This window comes from Manis javanica, chromosome 3 (assembly GCF_040802235.1).
Source record: "Manis javanica isolate MJ-LG chromosome 3, MJ_LKY, whole genome shotgun sequence".
Lineage (NCBI taxonomy): Eukaryota > Metazoa > Chordata > Mammalia > Pholidota > Manidae > Manis > Manis javanica.
The window spans coordinates 10,536,131-10,557,918 of record NC_133158.1 but is presented as its reverse complement, the minus strand read 5'-3'; the positions used below and the strand labels follow the sequence as shown (position 1 = coordinate 10,557,918).

Below are 21,788 nucleotides of genomic sequence, written 5' to 3'. Positions count from 1 at the left end.
ACTTTGTCACTGTTTAACTCCTTAAAGGAGGAAGAACAGTAAACTCACTCATTTTTCATTTGTCACCTGTACAAAGATGACTTGTAAGACTCATTTTGCAACCATGAAAACTAAGAGAGGTTTGGAAGGTATAAATGGTACCTCTTAAGGGAGACTAGCAACCTGATTTTATTGGGTGTATTTCTATAGAAATGCTCCACACTAATGAATACATCAAAAACCATACTTTATTTTTAATGTATAGCAATACAATTTACATATTAAATAACACTATAATAGAATGATTTGATATAGTCTTAAACAGAAGAAAAAAGGGAAAAATTTCAGGTTATAAAACCCCTCCCCCCTGACAAATGAAAAAAACCCCACTTTTTCCAAATGGGTCAATGCAACGAATGTATTCAGTGACTAATTATGTCTAATTCCTATTGCACAAATGGTCAATGGAATTTAAAAAGAAAATACGGCTTTCACAATCACTGCCTCAAAGAAATAACACATGTTCGATTCTTTTGGAATGCAAAGATGGCTCTTGGTTACTTCAAAACACAGAAAGTCAAATTCACATATCCACCACGGGGAAAAAAAAACACACACACACACACACAAAACTATGACTGAGTTGAAACTAGAAAAAAATTAGCTTTATATGAAAATATAAAATTCTATGATTATATACCATAGATACAAAGTTCCCAGAAGATGCTTACCCAAGCAACAAAATATTTACAGTTTTAACGGTTTTAGCTATTTCTGAATGAAGTGAAAGAAATGAATCAACACGAAAGCTGAGTTTTTAGAAACAATGGCTGCTTGCTAGTTCCAAATACCCTAACAAAAAAAACGAGTCACTACCCCAAATGTTGGAGAGTTGTGACATTTTATAAAATCAGCTGTCTCCTTTCCTGGAGATGTTTATTTCTTAAAACTCAAGATATTTTTCTTGAAATTAATTGTCCTCTGTAGAAAATGCTTCCCTTTGCAAATATTTAACAAAAATACTAAAAACAGTTTAACAGCTAAGACAAAGTAGAGGCCAAATATCATTGTTACAGTTCCTTCTTATTGGTAGCATGTCTTCTATGTAAGTAAAGCCAGTGTCATATGTTAAATGGCAACTAAGGGAAAGCACAAAGGGGTTAGTGAAATTACAGCCTTTAAGGAAAAAAAAAACGCAGGCATTTTCCCTTCATATAAAAATTCACTGGCACCATTTGAATATAAACTTCAGAACAAAGGAGTTGAAATGCATTGTCTAGTATAACTGCTAAAATCTTAAGACAGAGTACATTTTGATTATATTTCTTAAATTATGATGTTTGGGCTTTTTTACTTTTTTGCTTAGAATTAGTAATATGTGTCTTTGGTAAATTGTTATCTATATTTTAATTTTTAAATACAGTATATATGCATTTAAGAAAAAACTCATAACAAGGCAGTTGTGCTGTGTCATTATAAAATAATTAAGGTTATTTGTTGATCCCAGTAAGTCATTCTGGGCTAAGAACTCTTTAACAGCCAGGCCTTGAACACCATAACCTTCTCTGACCTTACTGGGCTCTTCAGTTTGAAACAGACTGTAAAAACTCCCAAGACATAAACATTGAGGAAAATCCATTTAATCTTACACATGTTGGCATTCAGAAGTTATTTTTTTTTTTAATATATGAGAAGATTTTGTGGGTATTAGATGCAAGAAAGAATTCTGATGGCAATGAGGTGTTGTCTTTGATGCCCAGCACTGCCACTTAGTGTGATCTTTGCAATTCAGGTTAGTATGATGTGTGCATTCTGTTCACCTAGCACTGAATCTATATACCCAATACACTTATTTTATTAAAAAGCACATTAATTTATGATAGCTATGTCCTTTCCTGAGTGCCAAGTGCTAATAACCTTCTTAGTGTAGCTAAGCAATATGCTTATGTCGCACAGAAAACACCATCTTTGGAACTCTCTGCCTCTGGGAAGAGGCACACAGTTCTGTCGATGCAGGGTGACAGTGAGGATTCACTCTGTGGTGACAGTGAGGAACTGTGAATGTGACCGTCCCCAGTAAAGGGGGTTTGGACCACTTTGGCAAGATGGGCAAATAGCAGTTGCTCATAGCTCAGTGAGTCAGGATTTGAGGATGTTGGTTCAAGCCTGCTTAGACACACAGCTGCTCTTAGAGAACTTCTAAACCATCCTTGTAGTGCTTCTATTTTCTAGCTGTTTCTTTATTACCATGACTCTGGTACCCATGTAAGAGCTGGTCAAGAAATGAGTTGGAGGGTGTGCCTTTTCATGGCTTGAGCCCTCTGTAAATAGCACAGAAGGAAATACTCGCTATGTGTCTTCTAACCAATGTTTACTTGTATTAAGAAAAAAAACTGAGGGACCCTGACCCTGACCTAGCATTACTTCGGAAAGTCAAATCCATTTTGCCAACTACCAAAAAGAGTTAGTTCCTGTCAACAGTCTCTACTAAAGTAACCTACGTCATTGAATAAAACAATCTAGCCCTTGCCAGGATCTGAAATCTTCCTTCTTGAGTCCCCTCAGCCTCCTGGCACTTATACAGTGTTTCAGTGTTCAAGCTTTGAAAAAAAAGAAGTTAGGTAACGCTTCTAGTGCTCTGAAAGGAGGAGAGGGCCTATAAAGTGCCTGTCACCTAGTGCTTACGTTTTTAGCAAACTTTGTTCACTTGCACATCTTTCCTCCAGCCTAGGCTGCAGTTTGTGAATAGCACACCGTTCCATGTTGCTGAATCTGTGTGATGAAAAGATGAAGTTAACCCTGGCAAGTGTGTAGTTCATGAAAACGCTGTTGTCCTGGCCTGTACCCTCTCCCCTTAGCAGTTTTGGTCCTTCAGCACCACTTTGACAAATTTCATAGAAAGTCAACTTAAGATAAACAGAACCTCATTATAAATAGTCATTATCATTAATGTTTTAATGTCTACTAAGATACTATGATAGTAGCCAGTATGGACTCTTGTTGAAATGTGTGGACATCAGGTATAACCAAAACTCTTTTCTTCTTAACAGGCCCAGTTCTGGTGAATGATTTCCTTCTGACAGAAGTTGTCCCTCAAAAGCAAATGTGCAATAAATGAAACAGATCTCAGTAAGTAGCTAATTTTTTTAACTTACTGAAATTTCTTCCTAATGCTCGCAGTTTTCCCATTATACACTGCAGGGTGCATATGGCTCCAGAGGCTAGACCGGCCACGTCCTTGGGCCCTTGTGTAATGATGATTGGCCTCTTCTACTGAAGTGTATCTGTTCTTGAGACTAAGCTACTTAAATGCACAGACAGCCATCTCTTTGTTTTAAAAACATTTGTAATTGTTGGTATCACCTTTTATTCAAGATTCTAATTTTCTCTCTCCAAATCAGATTTATCTATATGTGGAATCTAGACAGTCCCAAGCCTTTTGCTAATCCAGTATTTTCAAATTAATCTAAGTAGAAGAATGTGTGCAATTATGGGATTTATTAGGAAACACTTGGCAAAAAAGGAAAGAAAAGAATATTAACTCTATAGGTAGTTTTTATTAGATCACTATATGAGTAATAGGGACATTTTTGAGGACTAGGTTTAAAAACACACCTGCAAAATTTTTCAGTATTCCACCTGCTGTGAAGTGCACTTACTACTATGAACCGAGAAGCATTAATGGAGAGACACTAAAAGGGTTTCATAACTGAGATGTGAAAAATATTGCCATCTCTCTATTGTAAAAGATAGTCTGATTTTAGGGTGTAGGTGTTTCAGAGTCAAAATGGAAATAACACACACTGTCCACATACCTACTGTGAAAACTGTAATACAGAGATATCCTTTATTTTGACACAATTGGGCATTTTTTTAAGCTATGAATATAATTTTAACTAATAAGTGATGTTCACATGAACCAACTCTTACGCCTTCTAATTTCTTAATGGATGGATGTCTTCACCACCATAAATGGAACTGTTTCTAGGCCATGAGGTTGACAGACCTTCTTATGAGTTCCCAATAACCTGCTATTTCATAAAAAGAGAACAGTGCCCCTGCAACTCCATGTCAGTATGGAAGGCGTCCAGTGCTGAACAGAGCCAAACAGAAGCAGGAGAGGGGGACTCGATGAAAAGCTCAGCACTGCCTGCCAGCCGAGTGCAACTACTTAGCGATAATAATAATAATAATAATAATAAAAAAAAAATCAAGATTCACTGTCCTAACAAAGACCTTCACTTGTACTTAACTGAAAAGTAGCATGTATGTTATCATGGAATGTCACGTCAGGTTTGCTTTAGTATTAGGTTATAGGCAGTAACACTGATCAGATAGTGCAAACTAGGTCAGATTGGGTTTTTCACTGTGTGAAATAAAGAGAGGTGCAAATGCTCAGTAGGATACCATTAAGACATAAAATGACAAAAAATAAATATCAAAACTTTTATCAGTGTAAAAAAGTAACTGGGTTATTGTATAACCTAGAGTCTGGCAAAAAAGGCCTCAAAAAAGTTCTCAGTCTTCAGAAGTTTTACAAAGTAAGTGCCCCTTCAGAATTCCGATCACACGAGAGATTCCATGCTCTCGGCGGGGTCCGATTCATCTGCAAGTAGAACAGCACCGTTTTTATCCATTGCCATGGGACCATTTCCATTTTCTTTAGTGCTGACCAAGCTGAGCATTGCTTTATAGACAAACTGGTATTGTTCCTGAAAAAGAGGAGGAAGATGGTTTGAGACCAAGAGAACAGCAAAGTCACGTAGCCTAAGGTGGAAATACTAATTCAAAAAATATTTGTGAAAAACATACAGAACAGGTATACAGGTATACACATATATTAATGCTAAGAAACTTTTAAGAAAAAAGTCACCTGAATCCTTTAAAATCAAGATGTATGCCTTGTTCCTGTCCTTGACAGCTCTATTAGCTTGGAACTGATTCTCAGTGTTGACTGAATTAAAATACTAGAATATCAGTATAACTAGAGGGCACTACACTCTAGAATCAATTTCTCAGCCTCAGCACTGCTGTTATTTTGGGTCCAATCCTTGTGTAGAGGGCTGTCTGATGCAAAGGGAGCCGCCCAGAAACACCCCTGGGCCCGACGCACTAGATGCCACAGCATTGCTGTCCATCTCCAGTTCTCATGACCAAAAAAGAGTCTCCAGACATTGCCAAACATGCCCTGGGGGGCAAAGTCACCCCCAGTTGAGAACTACTGCCATAAAGTGTGAGCCTGAGTTTCACCTGCCGTTGTACAGGCTTCACAAGTAAGCAGAGTACTTACAATGTCTGTGAATACTCCAGGCCTCATAAGATTGATCATTTTTGCAACCTGGAAAACATCCACAGCATTTTCATTTTCCAGTTGCTGAGACAGGGTGGTGAGGGCACACAGCATTCCTGCGGAAACTGCTCCGTACCTTGGGGAGGAAACAAAAATGCTCTTTCAGATTTACTACGGGACTGAATATATTAGATTGAAATTACCATTACTCTTTATAGAGGCTAAGTACACTGTATATGAAAGCACAAAAATGACTGAAATGCTGGGAAGGAGAGAGATTTAGTAGCTAGCATAAAGGCGACATGTATTTATGAATAGTAAATCTTCCAAACTGGCTTATCAGATGCTTAGCTTGATGGTCAGTATGAGCTGAGAGGTTCAAAATTAGACTTGGGAGGGCTACAGATGATTGGGTGTGGAGTGATACACTAAGAAAGATACACAAACTGTAACTACAAGCTATCAGACAAATAGAAAGTGGTGAAAAATTTTTTTCACGATCCCAACCACCTAAATTGAACTTAGAAAATAGGAATAAAAATGGAAATAATATAGTTCAAAATGCAGTCAGAGCATTTTCAAGATGAATTTCATAGTAAGTAATGATTTTTGGCACTGAAGTGTAGACATTCAGTCTTAGAAGGGTAGACATTTTCATCAGGCCAGGTTGGCAACTCCATTTTTTGTAGGAACCTGTGATGACACATAGTTTCCTTACTAGTAATGAGAAAATACATGAATTAAATGAATTGTTCAAGGCGGTGGTACTGGTTGGTGGTAGAACTGAGACTAGAATTTAGATGCCTTATGCCTACTGTTCTGTTGAAAACTATTAAATATGCAGCTTCTGAATTCTTCTATGAAATTAACACATTATAGATGCCGTATATCTTAAATACAAGTAAGGCCAAAGTATCCCCCCAGCCACTACCCCAACTTTAGAGGTAACCTATTATAGATGTGACAATTGTTAGATATTTATGTGTAGCTTTCTTGATTTAGGTGTATCAGTACATTGCAATCCAACTCATTATTCCGTCCTCTACAGGCATGCTGGACTTCTCTATGGACAGACATTCAGGTTATTTCTTCTGCACATTAGTAGAGGTGCCATGAGTGGAAGAGCTAAGTCACAGGTATGCCCATTTTTAGTTTTAAAGATAATTCCATACTTCTCTCCTAAGTGGTTTTTATCTGTTCATACTCTGCCTGACATGAGAATACTTGTTTTCCCTCATTTTAAAGTTTAAATGCATTTGTCAACCTGATGGGTGAAACATTGTATTTTATTATTGTTTTTATTTGCATTTCCTTGATGACTAAGGAAGTTGAATATCTTTTTATGTTTATTGGCCATCGTATTTCCTCTTCTGAAATTGCCTATTAATATAGCTTGGCTTTTTTTTTTATGTTTCTTTCAGGTGAATTTTTATAGGAGATCTTTATTATCTGTTGTACATGTTGCAAGTTTTTTTTTTCAATCTCTAGTTGCTCTTACTATTATTTGCAGTCTTTCTAATACTGTAATTTAGATGTATTTGAATCTTGTTTGAGAATGCTCTCCCTAACCCTGTATTTAAAAAAGAATTCTGTATTTTTCTAGTTTTATTTTGTACATTTAATTCATTTGAAACTTTTTCTGGTTTTGATGTCAGGGGTCTGATTTTAGTTATTTTTCCAATGGATAATCACTTGTCCTAGCATTTTTTTATTGAATAGGCTCATCTTTTCTCATTGATTCGAGCTTCCTTTTTATCATATAGTAAATTCTCGTATATGCAGGCCTGTTTGTGAACTCTGTTTTAGCCTGTTCATCTGTTTTTTGTATTTCTCCACATTTGTTTGAAATCTTGATATCTGCTAAAGCAAGTTTCCACAGTAGTTTTGGCTGTCTCAACATTCAATGTTTCATTTTTTCCCTAGTGCTTCAAACATATGTAGTCATTTCCCCCTTGTACACTCATTTCCAAATAACCCTAACATTTCTCCTCCATCCCTTCATGTTGCATATTAATCTTGAGACAGGGCGCCAAGGAACATGAAGCGCTCCGCCGAGATGCTGGCTAGGCCGCACCGGGCGTGCAGGCCAAGCTGAGGGGGTGGGCGTGTCTTCGAGTGCTCCCTGTTCATGAGCGTGATGCCTTTTCTCCAGTTAGATTTTATAGTTGCCTTCATAGTCTTTACCGATTTCGTTTTAGGGTGATTCCTGGGTACTTAAGGGTTTCTGTTATTCCTAAGCATGGCCTTTTTATGACATTTTCTGTTTGGTTTCATGCGATACGGTCAAGTTACTGGTTTCCACATCAACTTGGTTACATCTTTATTTGCCAGTAATGCCAGTTTTGCAATCTGATACTGCAAGGAGGTATCGTGTTGTATTCTTTACTTTAATGGTAAAGCTCCTATTTTTAATATCAAATGAAAATGTTTGCTGTCAGGTTCTGATAAATAACATTTATCAAGCTATTTATGAATTATGGAGGGGAATTATGAGTGAGTGGTGTTACTTTATTGTATATTCTCCAACATCTATTGATTTTTTTATTTTTGTTTTTTTTAAGAAATTCGTTCACCCAAAGCAAAACAAAAGGAACAAAATAGAAGTAGACTAAGACCCCGAGAAGGGCCTAGTGGTTACCAAAGGGGAGGGAGACAGGGATTAAAGTCACAATAGTTTGCAGTTACAATATAGGTAGGTCACGGAGATGGTAGTACAGTATGGAGAATACAATTAATGACTCTGTAACATCTTACTATGTTGATAGACAGGGACCACAATGGAGGGGGTGAGGACTTGGTGATTTTGGTGAGTGTTAAACCATTGTGTTATGTATTTGAAACCATCAGAAGACTATTTCAGTACTTTAATTAAAAAAAAAAATCAAATGAGAAAAAAAATCTGTTTATCTCAGCAAATTCTGGATATTTATTAATGTGCAGCCAGCTCTGCATTCCTAGGCTAAATCTTACTTTTTTCATGATGTATAATTATTTTAATATGACACAAAAGGTTTTACTGCGGCAGTATTTTATTGAGGTTTTTGTACCCATGTTCAAATAAGACTGGCTTATTTTCTAAACTGGCGCTAGCCTTTTTGGTTTTTGAAGTCAGGGTTACCTTCTGTGTTATTTTTGAAATGTAGCTCAGTCAGGACGTAGTGAGCCTTAACAATTTGAGAACTTATCTTTTTATTGAGTTGTTAGGAATCACAAATTTGAGTTGTACTCTTACCATGTGCCAGACTCATAGCTGCTTTTTTTTTTTTTTTTACATGCATCAATTCTCACAATAACTCTTTAAGTACTATTATTATCCTCATTTTTAGGTTGACAAAAACAAGGCACATCAGGTGAGGTAACTGGCCAAGGTCTCATAGTGAGACTAGAGCTGACTGGCTCAGGACAGAAACGCCTTCGTGCGAATGACACATTCAGTAGATATTACCCATTATGTGTATTATCTAGGCTTAAACATGTATTAGTATAGAGTTATAAACAGGCCATCTCCCTTAGAATATTTCTATTTTTAACCTTTTATTATAAAAAATATCAAACACAAAAGTACAGTAACATGCATGTAGCCTTCATCTGTGAGTTGTTTACAGTAATCACCAGTTCATGTCCAATCTTTGTCTCATCTCTACTTCTTCCCCCATTTGAAGCAAATCCCAGGTATTTAATACTTCAGTATAAAACTCTACAAGAAAGACTTAAGAAAATGATAATTCTCAAATGTTTTTAAAGTAACAACAGATACATAGCATTTTTTCTTCACCATTTCCCAAAGTTGTATCTACTCTATGAACCCATTGCTGTTTTCTTTTAGTTACTTGGACTTTTTTGTATTTATCTGGTTCTTTTTTGGTTTCTTGAGTCGAATGGCTTGTTTTTAATCTTTTTTCAGTATATGCAGTTTAGGCAATAATTTTTTGTGAGTGTGATTCTGCTACATCCTATCAGGTTTTGAAATGTAGTGACTTCATCATCATTTAGTTTTTTTTTGATTTTGACATCATAAATATACAATTACTTGAACAACCTTACGGTTACTAGACTCCCCCCATTATCAAGTCCCTGCCACATACCCCATTATCGTCACTGTCCATCAGTGTAGTAAGATGCTATAGAATCACTACTTGTCTTCTCTGTATATACTGCCTTTCCCATGTCCCTCTGCCCCCTACATTATGTGTGCTAATCGTAATGCCCCATTTTCCCCCTTATCTCTCCCTTCCCACCCACCCTCCCCAGTCCCTTTCCCTTTGGTAACTGTTTGTTAGTCCATTCTTGGGTTCTGTGAGTCTGCTGCTGTTTTGTTCCTTCAGTTTTTTCTTTGTTGTTATACTCCATAGATAAGTGAAATCATTTGGTACTTGTCTTTCTCTGCCTGGCTTATTTCACTGAGCATAATACCCTCCAGTTCCATCCATGTTGTTGCAAATGGTAGGATGTGTTTTCTTCTTATGGCTGAATAATATTCCATTGTGTATATGTACCACCTCTTCTTTATCCATTCATCTACTGATGGACACTTAGGTTGCTTCCATTTCTTGGCTATTGTAAATAGTGCTGCGATAAACATAGGGGTGCATCTGTCTTTTTCAAACTGGGCTGCTGCATTCTTAGGGTAAATTCCTAGGAATGGAATTCCTGGGTCAAATGGTATCTCTATGTTTAGTTTTTTGAGGAACCTCCGTACTGTTTTCCACAATGGTTGAACTAGTTTACATTCCCACCAGCAGTGTAGGAGGGTTCCCCTTTCTCCACAACCTCACCAACATTTGTTGTTGTTTATCTTTTGGATGTTGGCCATCCTAACTGGTGGTGTGAGGTGATATCTCATTGTGGTTTTAATTTGCATTTCTCTGATGATTAGCAATGTGGAGCATCTTTTCATGTGCCTATTGGCCATCTGAATTTCTTCTTTGGAGAAGTGTCTGTTCAGCTCCTCTGCCATCATCATTTAGTTTTAAGCATTTCATAATTTGTTTTCATTACCTTTTAACTCATGAATTATCTAAATTATAGATGTAAGGATTTTAGTGTTTAGGGATAAGGATTTGGGGTCACACTTCATTCTTGGTTTTCTAATATTAATGCAGTGTGATGAATGTGGTGGCCTTGGATGCTATGTTTTGGGAATGTATTGAAATCCCACTTATGGTCAGTTGGTAAATAAACCATTTGTGTTGAACAGACTATATGGTTTTGCCATACAGTATGTGTGGGGGACATACTTTTATATATTATTATTATTAGATCGGCCTTGCTAATTGTAGTGTTCAAATCTCTCTGAATGTTACTCAAATATATCATGATCCTTCAGTTTAAGAATTCAGCCTTTTATTCAGTTCTTAGAAAAATCTCAACCATTGTTTTTTACACTTTAATGTCTGTTGTCTCTCCATGGATCACCTCTCAGGTGTTAGAACTTATGTGTCTAGCTTCCATAACTGAGTTTGATTTCCATTTCTTAGACTCTAATTTGTCCCTGTTTCGTAATACATGTTTTTATTCACACAGTCTCCCTCTAACTCTCTGAGCATAATTTAAGATCCTGTTGTCACTGCTTTATTAACTTGGATTTGTTGGATTTTTTTTTGTTCTTGTTCATTATGTTGTCTTTCTTCAGATTCTAAGTTATATGGAGTTTACCTTCTCAGTTTAGTATGGCTAGGTTTTGTTTTGTTTTTTCAATCATTTGTACTGATATTTTTCAATAGAAGAATTTAGTCTTTGCTTAATCTATTCTAGGGAAAATGTAAGACTCAGGGGGATCTCTGTTTTTTCCTTTGGTTAAATCTACCCATAGTCATTCCGATAGAAAATTCAGTATATAAAAGACAATATGTTATTATGCCTCACATACTCCATGTATTACTCTGGCCTTCTTTCCTATACTTAGCCTCTCTTAACTAAGTATCTTCATTAAAAGGAAGTACCTACACAATAAGATTTTTAACATGACTAGAAACTAAGTCAAGTCACTCAAATACACAGACTATTTTAAGTGTCTTCTACATGCCAAGCATTATAATGAAAAAAAGAAAAGTAAGTCATTCTCTTGCAGAAGTTTAGGAATTAAGTAGGATTAAAGGATGTTTGTTAAGTTCATGGATTTGCACTTAAAACTACAGGGACTTGGTGAAAAATATGAGTAACATTCATTGGCCTTGGTAGTTTGCCACTTTCCCAAAAGGCACCGTTGAGAGCAATGCTCTATAAGTAGTGCTGTTAAGAAAAAACAACATATTTTCACCCTTCCCTGCCTATATCTCAAAGAAATATTTCTAGTGTGCAGTAATGTTTTTAAGTGCTTTATCTATAATCTTAAAGCACATTGGGGTTCCTTGTATCATCAGTGTAAATATCTACTCTCATTATATTTCTTACTTCTTCATCTAATAACACCATTAATAGATAGGGCCTTTGCTTTTCAGATACTTGAAAAATCAGAACACAGAATGCAATGCAGAGTTTATAACCCTGTCACTGTGTAGGGCAGTGAAGGAAAACAAGAGTTAAAGCTTGACTATGTACAAATCGTGGGGAATAATGGCAACACAAAAGAATAGTTATAACATGAGAAACAGGATTGGCATTTGAAAGGACATAATGTTTATTGATGATTTTGAGGACCAGCTCTTGGATAAGTAAAAGAGAGCTGCTTTTGAAACGTGTACTGATTGAAAGGCCTCTCTGGGGAGCAGTAATTGCAGGGCCAAGGTGGCCGACAGGAAGCAGTTCAGTGGGGGGCTGGGATGACAGCTGGGAAAGGTGGACTTCCACCACACTGGAAGAGGATTTGAAAAGTGCGCTGGAAGCTGGGTCACATCGATAAGACTTGGTGGCCAGTAGATGTGGAGGCGAGGAGGCAGCACACAGAAGATCTGATGTATTCCTGGTTTGTATACGTAAGGGGACAGCAGGCTGGGAAGAGGAGCTTGGTTTCAGGCATGGTAACTTTGAGGTGGTTGTAGGCCCTCACGAAGGGATATTTCAGAGGTGAGAAAAGTAGGCGAGATGGAAACTGAACAGTAACTGGTAGTAAGAGTACTGCACTGGGCCTAGCACCTGTCCACAAAAATTCAAGTTTGTTCTTGCGTAAATGTGGAAAAATAACTTCCATGGAATCAGCATCTCCTAAAATAGTGGCTCAACGATGAACACATTTGTTCAGTTAGCTTTCAGTCCAGCTCACCTGTATGATATGTGCTGCCAATCCCTTAGATTAGGATTGATTTATTCTTCCTTATTTAGGTCTAAGAACAAGTTACATTTGATTAATTCCAAAGGTGACATATTCAGCATGTGGCATAAGTCAAAATATCGCTGAATGAGACAATATAATCAATAATTGAATATAGAAACTCAATTCAAACAGTTTCATTTAGGTTGTTTGACTCGTTTTTTTCTTGCCATTTTCCCTCACCATGAACTAAGTATGTGTAAGATTAGCTTGCATGACGGACTCCAGGACAAAATTCCTTAGAGTACTATCGTAACAGCAGAATCACTCAGAGAACTGGGCAGCACCGTTAGGATTCAGTCTGAATTGATAAAAGCTGGTAAAACCAGCTTATTTGGAGAGCTAATCCATGCTAGGGAAGAAAACTCTAGCAGCAGCCCTAACTGGATGCAGGACCTGCACACCCTAATGCTTCAGACACCAGGCGCCTCACCAGTGCCCCAGGCCGGCTGTGCTCTTTCAGCAGCGCAGGTGCTTGTCACATTTTCAGGCATCTAACTTAGTGGTTTTGACTGTAATGCTCTCCTAATCTTCACTTTAAATCTAATTAAGAGTCAGCCAACATTTGGAAGTAGTCACTAATCCTAAAGAAGACCACAAAACTCTTTGGCAGCAGCCAATAATGTGATTACTTCAAGTAGGAGGGAACTGTGGTGTAAGGTCAAGTCTGTATTCACTTCCTTTACAGATTAGTTCAAGGAAAATCAAAGACTTGACAATAAGGTTTACTTGCAAATGTATTATTAATATCTATGCTTCTAGAGTACCTTGTGATCTAATAAACACAATGGATGCACTGAGAATTTGCTGGCCACAGGAGCTACCTTGGAACTAAAAGAGAAACGAGGATGTGTCATTGGTGACATACTGGCTAAAGGTTTGTGCAATTTCAGAGAGTCTGGGGTTACACAAGTAGTCAGTTCTAGCCCTGAAATTTGACTGCTGTGACCCTTTCTCTCTTACTAAAGCAAAAAGGGTTGAGTTTGAACACTAGTTGGACACTTAGTAGGTGGGAGACCAGCAATAACTTACTTGTTCTCATTGAGATTCAAATCCTTTACCTTTAAATCCCCAAATACAGTATTTTAAATCTCAAAACACATTGTAGACTCCAGTAACTTTTTCACTACTAATCAACTCAACCATATTTAAAAGGTTTTCTTGCCTAGTGTTTGCTGAAATTCAGTGTAGGGTCTTTAAAATAAATGTAACCTTTAATAGAAAACCTTGGAAGGCATGCAAGTCTAATTTTAGTAGTTTGACCTTCCTAGAACATATACTCCAGGAGAACCTGATGCCTTGGAAGGGTCTGATGTATCAAAATGCAAACAGACCCACAAGTTGTAGAAGTAAGACAGAATTATCATAGGCTGAGAGAAGGAAGAGGTTTTTAAAATCCATTTTTCCTCTCCACTAGTCTAACAATTTTAAAATTAAGAAACAGATACATACTCATCGTGAACAATGGTGGGGCCATCCCTTGTTAAGGCCTCTTCCTTGATGACATTGATAAGTTCAAAGGTACTGCTTATGGGGGCATCTGGGTTAGGCCACTTGGGACACTGAAAGTGCCGAACTTCTAGAACATAGTCATCCTGTAACCAACACAACGTGAGTCATATCCCATCCTTTAGTTCATTATATCTATAATGGTAAGAACTTGCTCCTGAGAAAGGATATATTATGGATAACTGAAGAATGTCAATTAATCAAACTGGCTGGTAAGAAAAATACTAGGGATGTCTGCCTGCCATTGAAAAATGGGCAGATGATGATAGTGAAATCGTGGAATCCTATTTTGTGTGCAAGTAACAATAAAACTTCAAGTTGCAGTGATTATAAGAGACTTTATATGCTCCTCTATCTTATCTACAAAATTAAGGGGAAAAAAGATAAAGAAGGGTTTAGGACATCATCATTTAAATTACTAACATAAGATGGTTCCCCTCTTATCTACTCCATAAGAGGGCAGTTATTAAATGTCAAAATATTGTTTACCCAAAAAAGTCTCGATATTATTATCTGTGCAACACATTGCAAGGTTTGCATTTCTGATGACAAAATATTGAGCTCTGATGTATTGTTTTTATTAGTATGTATGCATGCTCAGTTACATTTCATCTCTCCAGCTGGAAAAAGCAAATATTTGAAGGAAGAAAAAAGGAAAGTATACATGTTTAAAATATTCATATACAACTCTAGGCCTGTCTTGGGGGGAGGTAAATTACTTCACTGTGATTCAGAAGGAAGGCCCAGGTATGACTGTTACTGAGGATCGGAGGGTTAGGTTACCTGTGTCGCTTCCAGGATAAAGTCATGGATGATAATTTGCTCTTCATTAGAGAGGCACAGTCTGTCTTTGCTGATAAGGGTGACGGTAAAGGCCTCACAGTTCATGGATTCTTCTCGACTTGGCCAGTATACAAACTCATCTTCTGCCTATAGGAAAAAACAACAAAAACCTCTGATGTGCTGTCAAACATTTGTTAATGATTTTTTGTGCAAAATGGTTTCTTAAGCTTGTCATTTCCCATACCTTTCAACTCATCTTTAAATTGGGTTCATACAAGTCTATCCCCGTGTAATCATTCCATGTTCAATTGTAAAATATACTTGATAACAATCATGTGCTAGCATCCTTTACCCATGTCATTCTAACAACCAAAAATGCTCCCTCTATAGGGGATGCATTGCCTCTAGTTGAAAAATGTCCTGTAATGTAATTATCAGAGTGAGTAAGGAGACAGGACCTAAACCAGTTAATGTTAATCTGTTATTTCACAACAGCTTAAGCAACTAAGACATGCTAATTATTTCCTATGGATTATGCTAATTATAGTTCTACAGTTGGTTAGGATTTTGCAAAGGACTTTAATCAACATTATCTTTATAACTTTTACAATATAAAATGTAAGGGATTTTTATTATCTTTACAGGTGAAGACACCAAGGCTCAGAGAGATCCATGTGTTGTCTGCAGTCACACTAATGAACGGTAAGGGACAGACTGTCCACAGGTGAGCATGTTGGTGGAGTATAAGGTGCTCTTTAAAAAAAGTTGTTGTCAATGTTGGATTCAAAGGGGGATAACAAAGAGTCTTTCCGTCTTGAATCAGGCAAGCTTTTTAAATGTTCGTTTATTTTTAGATTATGGAGGACTAAGAAAAGAAAAAGCTAATCATTGCATTAGGTTGGAAATTACGTCCCCCCACCTCTTTTCCTAATCATTTTCAAATGGAAAACTAGTTTACCTGTAATATATACATTTCTAAGGGCATTTTCCTGAAAATGCTTAGATACTACTAATGACGTCAGAAAGAAGTGTCAGAATTAATTCTGAATAATGTTCAAAACAGAGGTTTTGTTTAGTTACATTGTTGCATTAGAAATGAGCCAAGAGTCCAATTAAGACTTGTCACCCTTTCAAGTTTCAATAAAGTTTATTGCCAAGTACATTTTTATTTTAAAAGCTCAGCATAAGGGGAAACAGATTACGATTGGGTTTACTCAGTACAAAGGACTCTGTGACCATCATGGGTTTAATACATTTTGTCCAAGGAATGGGAAATAGGTCCTTTTTAACAGATAGTAAAGACATAAGGTTATGGTGGACAAGACTTAAAAATTTAACCAGTATATGTAGATTAAGCGCGGATTTAGGGTTGGATGTAATCCTGAATCTATCTGAGCCTTAATTTCCATATCTGAAAAATGGGAATGTTAAAATTGCATACACCAAAGACATGAGCATGAGTAGTAAATTACCAAATTGGCCTTCTGACTGCCAAAGGGGACTTGAGTGATGGGGAAGAAAGGCAGACAAACTTTTGAACACAGATTGGGTGAACTAGGGAGTAACTGGTCATCTAGAAAGATGTTTTTAAAATGTTACTTGAAGTCAGTAGGACTCTGGCTTCTTTGTTATTTTGTTCACAAATATGTTAACAATGTCCAGAGAGGCCTAGGTATTTATAAAACTGATGGCTGGGTGAGGAACCAGTGACTTTTGACCCTGAAACCGAGAGTGCAGACACACACGACTCCACCCTTGCCTCCTTGCAGAACATGGACTGACTTATTTGGTCCAGTCCCCCCAGTTTCCCCACACAAATGAGTTTGTGGGTAGATGGTTTTGGTGACTGTCCTCTGTTAAGTGACAGTAACAAAATACTGACTCATGCAACATGCCTCCAATCCCCACGCCAAACAGAATAGACCCCAATTGCCAGCTAATTTGAAAATTTGCACGCCAGTTTTTAGCTTAAGATTCTCAACTTCGTTGCCATTCTATCATGCAGAGGCAGTCTTAGTATTCTGAAGCTGGAGCAAAATGCGACAAAGAGAAGTTCCCGCTGACTGGGCACACAGTCAAACGCATGTCATCAAGCCTCTTATAATCTGACACTCATAGAGGCAGGGCATCATTGTGTTTTGTTTTCACTTTGAAGACCCAACTGATTCTGAAACTTAAGAATGCAACAAACTCTTAAGTACAAACATTTAACTTTTCAAAACTTTCTCACTCTTCTGCATAGTCAAGACACCTCAACAGGGACGGGCTAAAGGGAGGAGAAAGAGAAAGTGGTAGCTTAGTGAAGGTCTTAAGAAGGGACTTGAAGTTAGAACAAACTACCCTTTCATTATCTCCTTCCCTGTAATGGCTCTGACTTGCCTATAGAGCTGGAGGGGGAATAATGATACATATTAGTAGTTTTGATAGGATTTTTTTTGGTGGCAATAGGGGGACTGGGAAACATGTCTATGTTGTTGGGTGGTACAAATTATCAGAGCCCAATGCTTTAAGGTTCAAATCCTGGTTCTGATGATGATAGCACTATGTCATACAGGTGTAGAGAGGAGTGAGTGAGTTAATGCATGTGGAGGAAATACAGATTTAAATGTAGTTGCCGTATGGCACTTTTGGAACACAGCAGCAACTAAGAGGTTGGGTTAAGGACATACATTACAAAGACCTTTTTCACAGCCTACTGCGCTGCCATGTACAGTACAAAGTGTGTGTGTGTATGTGGTGGGAGCGAGATCAGCAGCAGAGAATCAAGAATGGAACTGACAGGGCAGGAACTGTGAGCCTATGAAAGACCCAGAGGTGAGGAGCCTGACTCCCGTCTGCCCAGCACAGACACACTATAGCCCCGTGGCAGGTACCAACGTCATGGCGGCTCACAGCCTCCCAGCAGATGTGCTTCACTCACCAAGCTCTGGTTGTCTGGCAGCATGACAATGATCTGCGCGTTATGATCCCAGATCATTCGCCAGAAATCTTTCGTAGTATGTGGCAGAGGGTGCTGGGTTATAATAAATTCATTACTCCTGTAATAGCCCTGTGGGTAGGAAGACGAAAAATCAGCCATTATGAATGTTGGTTCTAATTTTGTGGTAACAAAATATGTTCATGGAATAACACAGCATTGTTTTGACCACACTTAAATAACTGAAAAAGACATTCAGTAGATCTGGCTAATTTTTAGGTGTACTTCTAACATGTGAAGACAATTTTTTCTCCACATGCAAAATCTATTCAAACAATAGATGGGTGAAATTAACAATAAAATCAATTCCTTAACAAGCATTTTTAAGTACTTTTGTATCCCCATGGATAAGCTGTCTTTTGTTAGGGGTTTCCAGAAACAGAAATCTGTAATTTTCATATTAACACATTGAGAAATTATTTGAAAAAATGGCGTCAGTCACATAGTGGTATCTGCTCTTTAGCACCTTTCAGTTTAATTGGCTTTATTTATAATTAACTGTTGACTCTCACCATGATGTAAGAAGCATTAATGTAATCTGTTCCTTTCATTCCAGGCAGCGGTGCAAGACCCACTCGAGCACGCTCAGCTATCATATGGAAAAAGCAAAAACACCACATTCACCTTATTATGCGCGCACAACCAGCAGCCCTTTCTGACATTTACTTGGTGAGCAAAACATGCCCCTGGCTCCACTTGCTTTTTAAGACTTACCTCTGTTTTAACTGAGCTAGTGTGTTACCAGCTAAGTCAGAATGTAAAATGAAATTTTGCTGCACATTCCCAGAAGGCCACACACGTTATAGGAGTAAATTGTTACTGTGGGGCAGGGTTTTTGCAGTAGATCGCTAAGAAATATGACTCAGAGGGTCTTTTAGACCATTTTTGGCCCTGGTTTGATATTCCTACAGTTCTGCCAGCATTCTGTATTTGATCTTTTGCCACCCCCTTGTCCACTTCTTTCTCCTGTAAGGGCTGAGAAAGCAGGGGCCTTTTTCAGTAGAGACTCTGCAGTGAGCGCCATGCCTGTGGCCACAGCACCCATCCTCTGGTGTGCCCTGAGTTACTTCTACAAAGGTCCTGCCTTTCAACAGTGCCTTGATCCCAAAAGCCAGAATAATTTAATGACATATTTCAGTTGTACAGATTATTTCTGGACTCTAAGTCTTAAAGTAGTGTTAATGCCACAGTAGTAACGGCTTTATTTATTTATTTTTTTGTTAAGATATGGTAGAAGTAACATAATTCTTGAATTTCAAGGTGGACAGAAGCTAGTTTTCACGTTACACAGACGCAGCGACTTGCTGACATGACAGCCACCCTCCAAACTATCCTGGTCGTCCTGAGTGGGACTTGCCCCTTGGTGGTATTTGCCTCTTTACGTAATACATAAAATGCATTGAAAAATACTAACACATTCAACCAAGTCAAACTGATTTTAAGATCTTACATGGCACAACTGAGGAGTTCCTGTTCTTCTCTTTGTTACACTCCTTCTGAGCACTAAAGCACTCCACGTATTTCGCGTTACACTGTGTGACCAGCTGAAAGAAAGGCAACAGGTTAGTCTTCCTTCCAAGGCCTTCGCTAAGTCACTGTGATAATCGTTACTTTGTGCACCTCAAACTCAGACAATGTTATATATCAGTTGTAGCTTTATAAAGCTGGAAAAAACACAAGAAAAAGTAAAGGTATGACATGCATAGCATTTGCTTGATGACCTGGCAGAAATACCAATAATCAGATTACTGATGGAAAACCAAAAAAACACTATACCCCAAATAACACTTTTCTTTTAGTAGCAGCACTTCTCATAATTACTTTGTTTTCTGTATGACTGTCTTATTTCTACTAGCAGGCCTTAGGCTCCTGGATTGCAAGTACTATGTGAACAGTAGCTATATAGTGAATCAATGTGGATTGTCTATAATTCCTCACAGGCACACGAGATTCATATGGGTGTATACTAGAAAAGATTGCTTCAGGGTAATGAGAGCTAATGATGTTTTTTGAACATAAAGAGCTTACCAGTTTGTCAGTAAATTTCTGATGACCTGGACTGACGTAGTTCTAAGGCCACTGTAAACAGCCCAGTAGTTTGTGGTGGTTGTTCCTACTGAGATAGCTAGGTTGAACCATTTTGTCAATTTTGTTTTTTATTTTTGGATGTACCTTAATGGAGTCTGTGTGGGAGCGATCTCTTCAATGCTTGAATACTACTAAGGGCCCTGGATATAGTTTTCATGTTTCTGATTCTTGTTTCCTTCTAGTTAAGTGCTTAGTGCTATAAAAGAACCAACTGCTTGGTCTCCAATGGAATGAACTGGTATCTTTGATGAATTTTTTTTTATATGTGTTAAAAAAAAAAAGAATTTAAGAAATGTTTGCACTGTTTTTTTAAGAATTAAACATTTAAAGTGAGACACTATGTTCTCACTATTAATTACCTCAAATGGTTTTGAGAGTAGTTAGGATGTTACAAAAGAGGCAGACATTTAAAATGCCTGAACTCAGCAAAATTAATCTATATTTCATTTTATATCACTTACAGTAAGTTGGCAGTCTAATTTCCTTAGCTAAGATGCAGGTGAAGGTTTCAAAGTCTATAGAAAAGTTTTATCGTGAAAACTAAAACTGCCCAGATTCATCTCACTCTTTACATTTTTGACAGAAAATCATAAATTAGAACAGTGTGCAAATAGAATTAAAGGACTGGGAAGAGACTAATAAATAGGAAAGCACTTAGTTGTTGGAAAGACAGACAACATTTGAAAGTTATAATAAATCTTGTGAGATGACTGAGCTTTTCTGATCTTAAATACTGCAATAGTTCAAAGAGTCTCCTTTTTCACCTTTTCTTCAGTCAGTTCCATCTAAACCTTAACTGCTTTTACATTTCATGCCCCTATCAAAAAAAAAAGCACCACCACTTAGGAAAAAGTAACGTCAGTATTCCATGTAAACTTTTTTTACGTTTTGAAATTATCTGTTAGTTTGGATTGGAATGACTGAAAGTATTAGGGCAGTGTGGCCAGGGGCTAATGTTTAATTGCTTAGAAGAAAATACAGTTGATTCTTGAACAGCATGCGTCTGAGCTGCAGGGGTCCACTTATATGGATTTTTTTCAATAAGCACATTGGAAGTATTTTTGGAGGTTTTCAACAATTTGAAAAAACACATTTCCTTTTCTCAGCTTCCTTAATTGTGAAAACACAGGATATAATATATAAAATACGTGTTAATTGACTATTTAGGTTATTAGTAAGGCTTTGGGTCAACCATAGGCTATTAGTATAGCTTCTGGGGACTCAAAAGTTAAGCAGATTTTTGTCAGCACAGGAAGGGGGAGGTCAGCACCCTGAACCCCATTGTTGTTCAAGGGTCAACTGTATGGACACCAACACTTAATCCCTTGTATCCTGTCTGAGGAATATAGTCTGAGGAATATACATGCGTGCAAAAAAGACATGACTCCCAAACGCAAGGCCTTTCTTTACCCTTGCTTGTCTGCAAAGAAATATATTCAAAATACTACCTTGAATTGTTTTTCCAGCCGTGTCTTTCCTCCTACTCCTGGTATGAGGATGCTGTTAACGTAGCTGTGCAGCTGATTTGAAGATACTTCAGTCTCTTTTCCAAGAATGGCTTCCAACAAGGCATCATGGATGAAAATGTACTGTTCCTAAAAGGGACATTACACGGTCACTGAGGGAGTGCTGTTACGGGGTAGACACCTGTACTGGCTCATGAACTCTAACGGGGGCCTTCCAGTGAATTCCCCTGCGCATTTGCCTGTAGGCGGTTTGCACCAGCACTTACTGGTTATGTGCTGTAGGGTAGAGACTGTGTCAAATTTACTTCGGTGTCACACACCACGCCCTATCTGGCAGTCCTACTGCAGCAGGCAGGGATGCTTTTTTTGGGCCAGAGAACTTGTCTAACTCCCCAAAGCAGTGACCATGGCTCTAAACACAGGTGTATTTGTTTCACAAGGGCTTGT

At 37.8% G+C, this 21,788-nt stretch overlaps 1 protein-coding gene and 1 long non-coding RNA gene across 5 annotated transcripts in view; one reads left to right on the top strand and one right to left on the bottom strand.

Moving 5' to 3' along the window:
• Positions 1-15,535, top strand: part of LOC118972513 (uncharacterized) — a 78,191-nt gene extending 62,656 nt beyond the window's left edge. For both annotated transcript variants that reach the window (XR_012128923.1, XR_005061541.2), the window contains exons 2-4: positions 3,030-3,108; positions 6,318-6,405; positions 15,455-15,535. This is a non-coding gene — a long non-coding RNA (uncharacterized lncRNA). The remainder of the gene's footprint in view (positions 1-3,029; positions 3,109-6,317; positions 6,406-15,454) is intronic.
• Positions 206-21,788, bottom strand: part of PTPRG (protein tyrosine phosphatase receptor type G) — a 624,649-nt gene continuing 603,066 nt past the window's right edge. For all 3 annotated transcript variants that reach the window (XM_037019107.2, XM_037019108.2, XM_037019109.2), the window contains 8 exons: positions 21,324-21,470; positions 19,238-19,331; positions 18,300-18,376; positions 17,731-17,859; positions 14,811-14,957; positions 13,971-14,113; positions 5,270-5,405; positions 206-4,691 (listed from right to left, as the gene is read on the bottom strand). In XM_037019107.2, coding sequence (XP_036875002.2) covers positions 4,545-4,691; positions 5,270-5,405; positions 13,971-14,113; positions 14,811-14,957; positions 17,731-17,859; positions 18,300-18,376; positions 19,238-19,331; positions 21,324-21,470 — 1,020 coding nt within the window. In that variant the 3' untranslated portion in view covers positions 206-4,544. The remainder of the gene's footprint in view (positions 4,692-5,269; positions 5,406-13,970; positions 14,114-14,810; positions 14,958-17,730; positions 17,860-18,299; positions 18,377-19,237; positions 19,332-21,323; positions 21,471-21,788) is intronic.